Source organism: Coregonus lavaretus, assembly GCF_964263955.1.
Source record: "Coregonus lavaretus genome assembly, chromosome: 3".
In the NCBI taxonomy this organism is placed as follows: domain Eukaryota; kingdom Metazoa; phylum Chordata; class Actinopteri; order Salmoniformes; family Salmonidae; genus Coregonus; species Coregonus lavaretus.
Genome location: NC_139990.1, coordinates 32,603,238 through 32,619,184, shown reverse-complemented (window position 1 = coordinate 32,619,184; position 15,947 = coordinate 32,603,238). Strand labels below are relative to the sequence as shown.

The 15,947-nt window shown below is 44.3% G+C and overlaps 1 protein-coding gene across 1 annotated transcript in view; it reads left to right on the top strand.

The window, feature by feature from the left end:
• LOC311126906 (regulation of nuclear pre-mRNA domain-containing protein 2-like) overlaps nt 1-15,947 on the top strand; it is a gene marked incomplete at its 5' end in the record, with an annotated part of 51,664 nt that overhangs the window by 8,073 nt on the left and 27,644 nt on the right. The window contains one exon of the mRNA XM_084158603.1: nt 8,665-8,794. Within this exon, the coding sequence (XP_084014729.1) occupies nt 8,665-8,794 (130 nt within the window). The remainder of the gene's footprint in view (nt 1-8,664; nt 8,795-15,947) is intronic.

The following is a 15,947-nucleotide window of genomic DNA, read 5'->3' as shown; positions in this document are numbered from 1 at the left end:
TTTGAAGATGTATAGTGTTTGTTTACATTTATAAACATTGAAGCTTATATATTGGGTTCTAATGGGGTATGACAGTTGAACTAAGCTCATGAAGCATTTATATGTTATATTATTCAAGAATCAATGGGTAGGCCTACATATAATGAATTTATGAGTCTCAAAATGGATGTAACAACTGCAGATTACCCCTTTTTAAGGTAATTTTCCATGAGTGGGAAATGCAGTGATTGTGGTGAGAGAGAGGGGGGAGTGAGAGTAGAGAAAGTACTACTTGTGAAAGCCTGGGGGGAAAAAACAATTACACACCTCATAATATTGAAACATGTTGGTTGTGGTTGTGAAGGATCCAATGGATGGATTGGGTCATTATGCTTTATATTCGTCCACATTACCGTACCTCTGTCAATGTTTTTATGACTTACAGTGGGGGAAAAAAGTATTTAGTCAGCCACCAATTGTGCAAGTTCTCCCACTTAAAAAGATGAGAGAGGCCTGTAATTTTCATCATAGGTACACGTCAACTATGACAGACAAATTGAGAAAATTATCCAGAAAATCACATTGTAGGATTTTTAATGAATTTATTTGCAAATTATGGTGGAAAATAAGTATTTGGTCACCTACAAAGAAGCAAGATTTCTGGCTCTCACAGACCTGTAACTTCTTCTTTAAGATGCTCCTCTGTCCTCCACCCGTTACCTGTATTAATGGCACCTGTTTGAACTTGTTAACAGTATAAAAGACACCTGTCCACAACCTCAAACAGTCACACTCCAAACTCCACTATGGCCAAGACCAAAGAGCTGTCAAAGGACACCAGAAACAAAATTGTAGACCTGCACCAGGCTGGGAAGACTGAATCTGCAATAGGTAAGCAGCTTGGTTTGAAGAAATCAACTGTGGGAGCAATTATTAGGAAATGGAAGACATACAAGACCACTGATAATCTCCCTCGATCTGGGGCTCCACGCAAGATCTCACCCCGTGGGGTCAAAATGATCACAAGAACGGTGAGCAAAAATCCCAGAACCACACGGGGGGACCTAGTGAATGACCTGCAGAGAGCTGGGACCAAAGTAACAAAGCCTACCATCAGTAACACACTACGCCGCCAGGGACTCAAATCCTGCAGTGCAAGACGTGTCCCCCTGCTTAAGCCAGTACATGTCCAGGCCCGTCTGAAGTTTGCTAGAGTGCATTTGGATGATCCAGAAGAGGATTGGGAGAATGTCATATGGTCAGATGAAACCAAAATATAACTTTTTGGTAAAAACTCAACTCGTCGTGTTTGGAGGACAAAGAATGCTGAGTTGCATCCAAAGAACACCATACCTACTGTGAAGCATGGGGGTGGAAACATCATGCTTTGGGGCTGTTTTTCTGCAAAGGGACCAGGACGACTGATCCGTGTAAAGGAAAGAATGAATGGGGCCATGTATCATGAGATTTTGAGTGAAAACCTCCTTCCATCAGCAAGGGCATTGAAGATGAAATGTGGCTGGGACTTTCAGCATGACAATGATCCCAAACAGACCGCCCGGGCAACGAAGGAGTGGCTTCGTAAGAAGCATTTCAAGGTCTTGGAGTGGCCTAGCCAGTCTCCAGATCTCAACCCCATAGAAAATCTTTGGAGGGATTTGAAAGTCTGTGTTGCCCAGCGACAGCCCCAAAACATCACTGCTCTAGAGGAGATCTGCATGGAGGAATGGGCCAAAATACCAGCAACAGTGTGTGAAAACCTTGTGAAGACTTACAGAAAACGTTTGACCTGTGTCATTGCCAACAAAGGGTATATAACAAAGTATTGAGAAACTTTTGTTATTGACCAAATACTTATTTTCCACCATATTTTGCAAATAAATTCATTAAAAATCCTACAATGTGATTTTCTGGAATTTTTTTCCTCATTTTGTCTGTCATAGTTGACGTGTACCTATGATGAAAATTACAGGCCTCTCTCATCTTTTTAAGTGGGAGAACTTGCACAATTGGTGGCTGACTAAATACTTTTTTTCCCCACTGTATATTCATGCTCAGAAGTACACTACACATGCACTGTATTCAAGTATCACTCAAATTAAATGATTGAATATACAGTCAGGCGGCAGGCCCTGTGTTTGCAGCGTCAGATGTGAACAGCTGTCCCTCCCTGACTTTCATTGCTGTGTTATACATTGACATTTTAGTCATTTAGCAGACGCTCTTATCCAGAGCGACTTACAGTTAGTGAGTGCATACATTATTTTTTTCATATCCCCCCATGGGAATTGAACCCACAACCCTGGCGTTGCAAACGCCATGCTCTACCAACTGAGCTACATCCCTGCCGGCCATTCCCTCCCCTACCCTGGACGACGCTGGGCCAATTCTGAGCCGCCCCATGGGTCTCCCGGTCGCGGCCTGCTACGACAGAGCCTGGATTTGAACCAGGATCTCTAGTGGCACAGCGTTGCAGTGCCTTAGACCACTGCGCCACTCGGGAGTAGCCTAGTTAGGCTTATTCTGTGTGCGTTGTTTTAAAACAAATGCTGATAGAACCTCAATCGACAGTGATGGGCTTTTATTACACTGAGTGATCATTCGTAGGCTACGCTGAAGAGCCAAGCAACAGCCGAGATGTACTAAAGGTGTATTGCCATGCAGCTTGGTGAAGGGGCCCGTTTACATTATGCCTTTATGGACCTAGTTTAGGAACAAGTGGTTGTTCTCTTACTCTAAAATGCATAGTCTACTAATTACACTTGTTGGTTTATGCCTATTGCCTGAGGAAGAGGACAGTGTTGGGTTAGTATGCCTGTTCTTACTACTTGATCAGCAGGGAATCAAGTCTGTTCACCCAGGCTTAGATAAGTACCAGTATGTTTTTGTGATTGCCTTGGAGCTCTCTGAGTTTTTTAGTAACCATGACTGTTTGCTGGTGCTGTAGTGTGAGCCCCTGCCTTTCAGCACCAGAAGCTGATGTATGCTATGCTTGAAAATTGTATGATGTAGGCCTAAATGATGTAGGCCTTAAGGGCAAATTCATTTTTCATGGCCCGGTTCCCCGGGTGGGTGGAGACTTCACTTAAGGACTGATGATCTAAAATGTACAGATTTCGCCCACCCGGGGCACCGGGCCATGCAAAACGAACTCGCCCGATGTAGGCCTGAAACCTTCTTACAGTTAGTGTCTGTCTATATGGTGACATCAGAATAACCGTCTTTATTATGTAGGCTAATGGTGGCTAACTGCCTACCTCTTTACCCTATATATGACATTCGAACAACTGTGTTGGTGATGTTGTAGTGCAGGGGTGTCAAACTCATTCAATGGAGGGCCTAGTGTCTGCAGGTTTTAGTTTTTTCCTTTCAATTAAGCCCTACACAACCAGGTGTGGGGAGTTCTTTACTAATTAGTGACCTTAATTAGTCAATCAAGTACAAGGGATGAGTGAAAACCCTCAGACATTATCTAGCTAAGCAAACGTGTGTCATTTAGCTTGCTTCATCAGAGGTTAGGCTTTTGGAAAGAGCTTGACATCGGCAAGTTTTCGGCCTGGTAAAGTTGTCACTATGACTACTGTCACCACCACTATACACTGAGTGTACAAAGCATTAAGAACACCTGCACTTTCCATGACATAGACTGACCAGGTGAATCCAGTTGAAAGCTATGATCCCTTATTGATGTCAGTTGTTAAATCCACTTCAATCAGTGGAGACAAAGGGGAGGAGACAACTTTAAGAAAAGCATGTAGTTACTTGCTCTATAACTCTGATAGAGCTAAATGTGCGCAGTTGTTTTGCATGGAATAATCGGAAATTTGTAGTTCTGACTATGCTCTTCAAGAGGTGATATTACAAACAAATAGTTAACCTTTATTTAACAGTCCCTTGAAAATGGCATGCAGTTGTCAATGGTTTTAGCGGAGCTGGGGGTCTCCTTGCCCCCCAGCAGACAAATCGAACGTTCTGCACCTTATTGTGACTTTTTATTGATAACGACCTATAGGATCTCTGAGAATAACAGTGTTGATGATGTCATAGTAGCTAATAAGGCTGGGATTTGCCAGGGACCTCATGATACGATACTGTGATTATATTGCGATTCCATGGTCCAAACATATTGCTCACCATATGTCTGCTGCAGAGGGACAAGAGAGAGCATAAGTAAACTAGTTTTGATCAGTCATGGAAATAAGTCCTGAAAACAAATTGGCTCCCTATTTAAAAATAAAATAGGGAACAAACTATGAAGGAAAAATACTGGAGTTTGGTGCAGGTACAGCCAACTAGCGCAAAAATAATATTGCGAAATGAGACGATATATCGTCAAAAATAATTTCCGATATGTAACTATCAATTCCCCCCCACACTAGTGGCTAACAGCCTGGCTTTATAATGTGACAATAGCTGAAGTTACTGGGCGGGTTCAAGCGGACCATCGTTGATCACCGCCTTTCAAAGTGTGTTGCATTATGGGTATAACATTTTTCCAACTTGCGACTACTACATGAGCTTTACAAAAAAATCATGTGATCAAAGGTCATGCAGTTTTTTATTAAGTTGCCTTCAAGTCGCTGCAGTTGCTTCTCACCAACTGCACCATGCAGCCATGACCTGCATTGTGGGAGGCACCATTTGTCAACCAATCATTATGTTATTTTATTTTATTTTATTTTTTTACCCACGCGATCGTGGCCAAAGAGTGACTGAAACAGGAACCAACTTTGCCGCGATTCTAAACAGTCCCTCCAGGATTTCGCAGAGATTGTTTGTGATATGTGCGGGCAAAAATGCTTGATTTTGCTGCGTCAATTCAGGCATTTTGTATGGCAATATGCAATGATTTTGTCCAATTTGTCACACATGCGCTGAGGGAAAAAGTTTCACGTGTGGCTTGATTGAACCATATTATGCAGTAAGTGTGCAGTTATTGGTTGGAATTACGAGCCCTCTTTTTATAATGTGGGAGTGGGTCAGTGTTATGCAATAATATTAGGGCTGTCCCCAACAACAAAATAATTTTGTTCGACCGAGAGTCGCCTGTTCTTTCGACCAATCGGTCTAAATCTTTTTACATATTTTTCCATATAAGGACAGTGTTTTCCACCACTATCAACAAAACACAAAATTATGGAATTTCTCGTGGAAGAATGGCGCCGCATCCCTCCAATAGAGTTCCAGACACTTGTAGAATCTATGACAAGGCTCATTAAAGCTGTTCTGGCAGCTCGTGGTGGCCCAACGCCTATTAAGAGACTTTATGTTGGTGTTACCTTTATTTTGGCAGTTAGCTACAGTGGGGAAAAAAAGTATTTAGTCAGCCACCAATTGTGCAAGTTCTCCCACTTAAAAAGATGAGAGAGGCCTGTAATTTTCATCATAGGTACACGTCAACTATGACAGACAAAATGAGAAGAAAAAATCCAGAAAATCACATTGTAGGATGTTTTATGAATTTATTTGCAAATTATGGTGGAAAATAAGTATTTGGTCAATAATAAAAGTTTCTCAATACTTTGTTATATACCCTTTGTTGGCAATGACACAGGTCAAACGTTTTCTGTAAGTCTTCACAAGGTTTTCACACACTGTTGCTGGTATTTTGGCCCATTCCTCCATGCAGATCTCCTCTAGAGCAGTGATATTTTGGGGCTGTCGCTGGGCAACAGGACTTTCAACTCCCTCCAAAGATTTTCTATGGGGTTGAGATCTGGAGACTGGCTAGGCCACTCCAGGACCTTGAAATGCTTCTTACGAAGCCACTCCTTCGTTGCCCGGGCGGTGTGTTTGGGATCATTGTCATGCTGAAAGACCCAGCCACGTTTCATCTTCAATGCCCTTGCTGATGGAAGGAGGTTTTCACTCAAAATCTCACGATACATGGCCCCATTCATTCTTTCCTTTACACGGATCAGTCGTCCTGGTCCCTTTGCAAAAAAACAGCCCCAAAGCATGATGTTTCCACCCCCATGCTTCACAGTAGGTATGGTGTTCTTTGGATGCAACTCAGCATTCTTTGTCCTCCAAACACGACGAGTTGAGTTTTTACCAAAAAGTTATATTTTGGTTTCATCTGACCATATGACATTCTCCCAATCCTCTTCTGGATCATCCAAATGCACTCTAGCAAACTTCAGACGGGCCTGGACATGTACTGGCTTAAGCAGGGGGACACGTCTGGCACTGCAGGATTTGAGTCCCTGGCGGCGTAGTGTGTTACTGATGGTAGGCTTTGTTACTTTGGTCCCAGCTCTCTGCAGGTCATTCACTAGGTCCCCCCTGTGTGGTTCTGGGATTTTTGCTCACCGTTCTTGTGATCATTTTGACCCCACGGGGTGAGATCTTGCGTGGAGCCCCAGATCGAGGGAGATTATCAGTGGTCTTGTATGTCTTCCATTTCCTAATAATTGCTCCCACAGTTGATTTCTTCAAACCAAGCTGCTTACCTATTGCAGATTCAGTCTTCCCAGACTGGTGCAGGTCTACAATTTTGTTTCTGGTGTCCTTTGACAGCTCTTTGGTCTTGGCCATAGTGGAGTTTGGAGTGTGACTGTTTGAGGTTGTGGACAGGTGTCTTTTATACTGATAACAAGTTCAAACAGTTGCCATTAATACAGGTAACAAGTGGAGGACAGAGGAGCCTCTTAAAGAAGAAGTTACAGGTCTGTGAGAGCCAGAAATATTGCTTGTTTGTAGGTGACCAAATACTTATTTTCCACCATAATTTGCAAATAAATAAATAAAAAATCCTACAATGTGATTTTCTGGAAAAAAAATCTCAATTTGTCTGTCATAGTTGACGTGTACCTATGATGAAAATTACAGGCCTCTCTCATCTTTTTAAGTGGGAGAACTTGCACAATTGGTGGCTGACTAAATACTTTTTTTCCCCACTGTATAGTACCAGTCAAAAGTTTGGACACCCCCTACTCATTCAAGGGTTTTTCTTTTATTTTTTAAAACTATTTTCTACATTGTAGAATAATAGTGAAGACATCAAAACTATGAAATAACACATATGGAATCATGTAGTAACCCAAGAAACTGTTAAACAAATTAAAATATATTTTATATTTGAGATTCTTCAAAGTAGCCACCCTTTGCCTTGATGACAACTTTGCACACTCTTGGCATTCTCAACCAGCTTCATGAGGAATGCTTTTCCAACAGTCTTGACGGAGTTCCCACATATGCTGAGCAATTGTTGGCTGCTTTTCCTTCACTCTGCCGTCCCACTCATCCCAAATAATCTCAATTGGGTTGAGGTCAGGGGATTGTGGAGGCCAGGTCATCTGATGCAGCACTCCATCACTCTCCTTCTTGGTAAAATAGCCCTTACACAGCCTGGAGGTGTGTTGGGTTATTGTCCTGTTGAAAAACAAATTATAGTCCCACTAAGCCCAAACCAGATGGGATGGCGTATCGCTGCAGAATGCTGTGGTAGCCATGCTGGTTAAGTGTGCCTTGAATTCTAAATAAATCACAGACAGTGTCACCAGCAAAGCACCCCCACACCATAACACCTCCTCCTCCATGCTTTACGGTGGGAACTACACATGCAGAGATAATCCGTTCACCCACACCGCGTCTCACAAAGACACGGCGGTTGGAACCAAAAATCTCAAATTTGGACTCCAGACCATAGGACAAATTTCCACCGGTCTAATGTCCATTGTTTGTATTTCCTGGCCCAAGCAAGTCTCTTCTTCTTATTGGTGCCCTTTGGTAGTGGTTTCTTTGCAAGAATTCGACCATGAATGCCTGATTCACACAGTCCCCTCCAAACAGTTGATGTTGAGATTTGTCTGTGACTTGAACTCTGAAGCATTTATTTGGGCTGCAATTTCTGAGGCTGGTAACTCTAATGAACTTATCCTCTGCAGCAGAATGCTAAGAGTGTGGGTCTTCCATTCCTGTGGTGGTCCTCATGAGAGCCAGTTTCATCATAGCGCTTGATGGTTTTTGCGACTGCACTTGAAGAAACGTTCAAAGTTCTTGAAATGTTCCGTATTGACTGGCCTTCATGTCTTAAAGTAATGATGGACTGTCATTTCTCTTTGCTTATTTGAGCTGTTATTGCCATAATATGGACTTGGTCTTAGCCCTATTTGGTAAATCTTCTGTAAACCCCCCTTACCTTGTCACAACACAAGTGATTGGGCCAAACGCATTAAGAAGGAAAGAATTTCCACAAATTAACTTTTAAGAAGGCACACCTGTTAATTGAAATGCATTCCAGGTGACTACCTCATGAAGCGGGTTGAGAGAATGCCAAGAGTGTGCATAGCTGTCATCAAGGCAAAGGGTGACTATTTGAAGAATCTCAAAGATAAACAAATCAAAATATATTGTAACTATTTTTTGGTTACTACATGATTCCATATGTGTTATTTCATAGTTTTGATGTCTTCACTATTATTCTACAATGCAAAAAATAGTAAAAATAAAGAAAAACCCTTGAATGAGTAGGTGTGTCCAAACCTTTGACTGGTAGTGTATATAAACCTAATGCTGTAGTAGTGGCAGTGTCGGGTACTGAAAGGCTAGACAAATAGGAAGTTGTATGGTATTTGTGTGTGTAATACATGCTCGATTTTTTTAACAGTTCCACCACTTAGGTTTTCAATTCAACTATTCTTTCTCTCCCTCCCTCTTTTTCCTGCTTTTTTCTCCTGGCAGCTGAGGCTTCTCACCGGCTCAATTTGTTCTTCCTCGCCAACGATGTCATTCAGAACTGTAAGAGGAAAAATGCCATTGTCTACCGTACTGCCTTCACCGACGTGCTCCCAGAGGCCTTCCAGCTGGTCAAGTGAGTAAATCACGCACTGTGTTAGTTTGTGGCCCCTAGATGCTGATAATGGGTCGGTTTAGCATTTCACCCACTAATGGTTAAGGTTAGGATTGGGGGAGGGTGAGCAGAACATAGATCTGTACCTATGGGAAACTTCACCCCGGAGAAAACCACGCGGTCAGGGGCAGAGCTAACGTCTACAATGCTTTTGTTTATCCACCATACAAGTCAATGTCTGTGTCCCCAAATGGCATCCTATTCCTGTTCCCTTTATAGTTCACTACTTTTGACCCGGTGTCACGATCGTCTTCGAAATGAGCGGACCAAAGCGCAGCGCGTTGAGTGAACATGACTTTTATTTATATAAAGCAACCACGAAAAAACAACAAATGACGATACGTGAAGTCCAAAAGTTACAAATACTGGAACACTGGAACACTGGAACAACAGGAACAAAAACCCACAAACACAAGGTGAAAAACACACAGTATAAATATGGCTCCCAATCAGAGATAACGAGCCGACAGCTGACACTAGTTACCTCCGATTGGGAGTCACCAGACCAATTACCAAAAACACAAACAAATGAAACTCACCCATACCCAACACCACCAAATGAAATACACCCTGGCTCTAACACACAGTCCCGGAGCCAGAGTGTGACAGTACCCCCCCCCCAAAGGCGCGGACTCCGACCGCGCCTAACCCAAAAAATGGGGAGGGCTGGGTGGGTGTTACTCCACGGAGGCGGCTCTGGCGCTGGTCGTGATCCCCACCCCACCATAGTCATTACCCACTTAATTAGCCTCCTCCAACCGACCACCCTACATCCTAACCCCACTGGATTAAGGGGCAGCACCGGACTAAGAGGCAGCACCGGACTAAGGGGCAGCACCGGACTAAGGGGCAGCACCGGACTAAGGAGCAGCACCGAGCTAAGGGGCAGCACCGGACTAAGGGGCAGCACCAGGATAAGGGACAGCACCAGGATAAGGAGCAACACCGAGCTAAGGGGCAGCACCGGACTAAATGGCGGATCCTGGCTGGCTGGCTCTGGCGGATCCTGGCTGGCTGGCGGATCCCGGCTGGACGGCTCTGGCGGATCCCGGCTGGACGGCTCTGGCGGATCCCGGCTGGACGGCTCTGGCGGATCCCGGCTGGACGGCTCTGGCGGATCCCGGCTGGACGGCTCTGGCGGATCCCGGCTGGACGGCTCTGGCGGATCCCGGCTGAACGGCTCATGGCTGGCTGACGGATCTGGCTGCTCATGGCTGGCTGACGGATCTGGCTGCTCATGGCTAGCTGACGGATCTGGCTGCTCATGGCTGGCTGACGGATCTGGCTGCTCATGGCTGGCTGACGGATCTGGCTGCTCATGGCTGGCTGACGGATCTGGCTGCTCATGGCTGGCTGACGGATCTGGCTGCTCATGGCTAGCTGACGGATCTGGCTGCTCATGGCCGACTGACGGATCTGGCTGATCCTGTCTGGCGGAAGGCTCTGGCTGATCCTGTCTGGCAGAAGGCTCTGGCTGATCCTGTCTGGCAGAAGGCTCTGGCTGATCCTGTCTGGCAGAAGGCTCTGGCTGATCCTGTCTGGCGGAAGGCTCTGGCTGATCCTGTCTGGCGGAAGGCTCTGGCTGATCCTGTCTGGCGGAAGGCTCTAGCGGCTCCGGTCTGGCGGACGGCTCTGATGGCTCATGGCAGACGGGCGGCTTCGCAGGCTTTGGGCAGACGGGCAGTTCAGGCCCCGTTGGGCAGACGGCAGACTCTGGCCGTCTGAGGCGCATCGTAGGCCTGGTGCGTGGTGCCGGAACAGGAGGTACCGGGCTGAGGACACGCATCTCAGGGCTAGTGCGGGGAGAAGCAACAGGGCATGCTGGACCCTGGGGACGCACATACGGCCTAGTGCGTGGTGCCGGAACTGGTGGTCCCGGGCTGAGGACACGCATCTCAGGGCTAGTGCGGGGAGTAGCAACAGGGCATGCTTGGCCCTGGGGACGCACCGTAGGCCTGATGCGTGGTGCCGGAACTGGTCGGGCTGGGCTGGCGACGCGCACCGTACACTTGGTGCGGGTGGCAGGAACAGGCCGAACCGGGCTGGCGACGCGCACCGTAGGCTTCCTACGAGGCTCAGGAACAGGCCGGGCTGGGCTGGCGACGCGCACCGTACACTTGGTGCGGGTGGCAGGAACAGGTCGGGCTGGGCTGGCGACGCGCACCGTACACTTGGTGCGGGTGGCAGGAACAGGCCGAACCGGGCTGGCGACGCGCACCGTAGGCTTCCTACGAGGCTCAGGAACAGGCCGGGCTGGGCTGGCGACGCGCACCGTACACTTGGTGCGGGTGGCAGGAACAGGCCGAACCGGGCTGGCGACGCGCACCGTACACTTAGTGCGAGGGGCCGGAACAGGCCGTACCGTACGGGGAACACACACTACTGGCTGTACCTCGGGATTAGGAACGGGCCGGACCGGACTGGTTACACACCCCAGTACCTCTCGCCGAGCCTCTACACCTTCCTTCCCTGCTTTTCCCAGTAGCCCCCTTAACCTGGTAGCTTCCTGAATCCGCCCCTTCTCTGCCTCCGTCAGCCCCCTTAACCTGGTAGCCTTCTGCATATGTCTTGTGGCAGCCTCCTGCTGCTCCGTCGCCCAAGCCATGTGCCCCCCCCAAAAAATTTCTTGGGGTTGCCTCTCGTCCACGGGCTTCCAGCCTCGCCTTCGTGCTGCCTCCTCATACCACCTCCTCTCGGCTTTGGCTGCCTCCAGCTCTTCACGAGGGAGGCGATATTCTCCCGGTTGTGCCCAAGGACCCTTTCCATCCAATATCTCCTCCCATGTCCATGAATCCTTGACAGGTGGATACTGTTGCCGCTTGACACGCCGCTTGGTCCTTTGATGGTGGGTTTTTCTGTCACGATCGTCTTCGAAATGAGCGGACCAAAGCGCAGCGCGTTGAGTGAACATGACTTTTATTTATATAAAGCAACCACTAAAAAACAACAAATGACGATACGTGAAGTCCAAAAGTTACAAATACTGAAACACGGAACATGGAACACTGGAACAACAGGAACAAAAACCCACAAACACAAGGTGAAAAACACACAGTATAAATATGGCTCCCAATCAGAGATAACGAGCCGACAGCTGACACTCGTTACCTCCGATTGGGAGTCACCAGACCAATTACCAAAAACACAAACAAATGAAACTCACCCATACCCAACACCACCAAATGAAATACACCCTGGCTCTAACACACAGTCCCGGAGCCAGAGTGTGACACCCGGGCCCATGGAGCTCTGGTCAAAATAAGTTTATTAGGTACACCAACCCCGCTCACGAAAATGGATAGTTCCTACAGACAGTGAGTCACGTTGCCATGGCTTGCCATATACACTACCGTTCAAAAGTTTGGGGTCACTTAGAAATGTCCTTGTTTTTGAAAGAAAAGCTATTTTTTTGTCCATTAAAATAACATCAAATTGATCAGAAATACAGTGTAGACATTGTTAATGTTGTAAATGGCTATTGTAGCTGGAAACGGCTGATAATTTTTTTTTTAATGGAATATCTACATAGGCGTACAGAGGCCCATTATCAGCAACCATCAGTCCTGTGTTTCAATGGCATGTTGTGTTTGCTAATCCAAGTTTATCATTTTAAAAGGCTAATTGATCATTAGAAAACCCTTTTGCAATTATGTTAGCACAGCTGAAAACTGTTGTGCTGATTAAAGAAGCAATAAAACTGGACTAGTTGAGTATCTGGAGCATCAGCAATTGTAGGTTCGATTACAGGCTCAAAATGGCCAGAAACAAGTCACTTTCTTCTGAAACTCGTCAGTCTATTCTTGTTCTGAGAAATGAAGGCTATTCCATGCGAGAAATTGCCAAGAAACTGAAGATCTCGTACAACGCTGTGTACTACTCCCTTCACAGAACAGCGCAAACTGGCTCTAACCAGAATAGAAAGAGTGGGAGGCCCCGGTGCACAGCTGAGCAAGAGGACAAATACATTAGTGTCTAGTTTGAGAAACAGACGACTCACAGGTCCTCAACTGGCAGCTTCATTAAATAGTACCCACAAAACACCAGTCTCAACGTCAACACTGAAGAGGCGACTCCGGGATGCTGACCTAGGCAGAGTTGCAAAGAAAAAGCCATATCTCAGACTGGCCAATAAAAATAAAAGATTAAGATGGGCAGTCTGAGATATGGCTTTTTCTTTGCAACTCTGCCTAGAAGGTCAGCATCCCGGAGTCGGCCTCTTCACTATTTAATGAAGCTGCCAGTTGAGGACCTGTGAGGCGCCTGTTTCTCAAATTAGACACTAATGTATTTGTCCTCTTGCTCAGCTGTGCACCGGGGCCTCCCAAAAGTCATGATATATCATTCTCCGGTATCATGCTTAATTACACCAATAGAAATAGAATAAAATAAAATGTCTGAACTTAAGCAGATATAAGATATTTTACTTTTGAAGAGAGCCAACAACTACAGGTTAAACTCAAATAAAGCTTACTACTTAATGGCAAATAAACCTGCTAAATATCTCGCAGCTCTCACAAAACGAATAGACGCTTAACCAGTTATAAGATAAAGATACAAATGCAGTAATTAGAAACAACGTGAATAAAGACTTTTAAAAGCTTCTATGAAAATGTATATAAATCAGAATTAAACAACAGTTGGACGGATCCTATAGCCTTCTGAGACTCAACAACTCTGAAGCAATTATCAGCAGACAAAAAAGAACTAAAAACAGAGATCACCCAAAAATAAATATTAGATACTGTTAAAACATTTGCACGTAGAAAAGCACCAGGAATGGATGGCTTTCCCATAGAATTCTATTCAACATTTTGGGACAAAGTAGCGCCCCTATTTACACAAATGACAACACACGTCATTCAATTCAGTACTTCCTAGTTCCATGTATCAAACAGTTATTTAAGTTATATTAAAACCAGGAAAATCTGGATAGTCCCCTGCTGATTTTATAGACTCCATAAGCTTATAAGCAATAAAATGGCAAAACTCTCACCAGACTTGATACATATATTAAAAATACACTTACAAATACAAAAACATGTTTCAGTTTAATACAATACGCAAAAAAACAAGATATAGATTTATCAATAATGGCTGTTGATGTCAAAGGCTTTCGACCGTCTTGAATGGCCTTTTCTATTCAAAACTTTGGAAGCCTTCAACTTTCCAGCTGAAATAATAAATGTAATAAAGATATTATATACATGTCCTAAAGCAAAAATATACACAAATAATATATTATCTGATGAAATTGCTTTAGAAAGGGGCACAAGACAGGGATGTCCCATCTCCCCCCTGTTTGCACTGGTAATTGAACTGATAGCAGGAAGAATTAGACAGGACCCAAACGTAACATCAGTATTGGTAAATATGCCCCCTTTGCTTAACATATTTTCTAAAAACACAAAAATCTCAGGATTTAAAATTCATGTGGGAAAAAACGGAAATGAAGGCAATAGGATAAATAAATTATTACTCACGATCTATAAGTATCCTTTAAGTTAACTTTATTCCATTACTCAACAATATGAAAGCAGGTCTAATTATATGGAACAATCTTTCCATAAATCTAACAGGTACAATAAACCTCTTCAGAATGGCATGGCTCCCAAAGTTTTGTGTATTTATTTTCGGTAATACCAATTACCCCACGGAAGACATGAAAAAAAAAAAGTCTACTTGGTCATAAGACGTTATATGGGCAAGTAAAATTCATAGAATAAAAAGGAACGTTTTACATCTTCCTAAGTCTGAGGGTGGTTTTAACCTTCCAGACTTGAAATTCTATCAACTTGCTACCCAAGGCTTTTAGTTAATATAGTTAAACATATAGTTAAATGCACTAAAGTGGAACAATGGGTACATAATGAAAATGATCATGCTCATCCCCAGAATCTTTTTACGTGTCTATTTTCAAAGGATAAAGCTAAGAACATTAACAACTTCATAGTTAACACTATAACAATATGGAAGAAAATGAAACGTATTCTACAAGAACCAATATCACTCCCTAAAAACACAACCCTACGGAACAATCCTTGGATAGCTTTTCAGAATTCAGCGATAAATGTGACTCGTTTCAGGAAACTAGGCGTATGTCGCGCGTCATTACTTCACAGGAGCGCCATTTGAACGTAAACACATTTTTAAAATCAAAATGTGTTTTTGGGAATAAATGCCTTCTGGAACGTGAACTTTCATGTGCCTTAATAACAAACTTGTATGCCAGCTGTAAATACAAATAAAATGGTTAAATTAGGAGCCTAGTTGGTTTAGCCATGGAAAAAGACAGCAACCTTCCCGCTAGCCATGATTGGCTGAGATAATGAGTGGGCTGGACATGTCGAGAGATGAGTTTGGATTGGTCTGCCATGTAGCACGCTTCTGTCTATAATATGAGCTGGTCAGTATGTGTAGGTAATCCTTCTAACGCAGCTTTTTTGAAAGATATCACGTAGTAAGTAAGTGTTGCTCGCCACTTTCTGGAGGACAGTTTTGAAATCAGTGGAATGATTTCTAAGGAGATGGAGAAAATATCTGGCGTTTGATTGCAAAATGCAGACTGAGTCAAGAAGACAACACACAGAAGGCTGTTTTATAAAACACCTGTCTCCGGATTACATCTTCAAACTAAGGGCAACCATGGCATCCATGACAGAGAGGGAGAAGCGTCGATCCATGTATACGGGTAAGAGAGTCTAGCTAGCTACATTTTCAGATATTACACGTTTCTAATTTTGTCAGAAAGTCGTTTTGATTTCAAGGTAAAGTGTACTGTTAGCTAGCTAGCTAGCTAACATTAGCTGGCTAGCTAGCTAACGTTACGTGTATGATCTGTGTAGTAATATTCATATCTCAGAGCCATTTGCATTGCTAGTTATAGCCTAATGTTAGCTAGCTAACATTGAACCTGGTTGGTTAGCTACCTGCAGATTCATGCAGGGTAGTAACGTTATGAGTTGGGATTATGGTTCATAGTTTAGCTAGCTAGCTACTTGTCTAAACAAAGACTCCACTATGCAAGTAACTATTTCATAGAATGTTTATGATGTCACTGCGACAACTGTCGATAGACGTAGCTGGTAAATTCGCTCTGGCTATCTACTCCGATTTC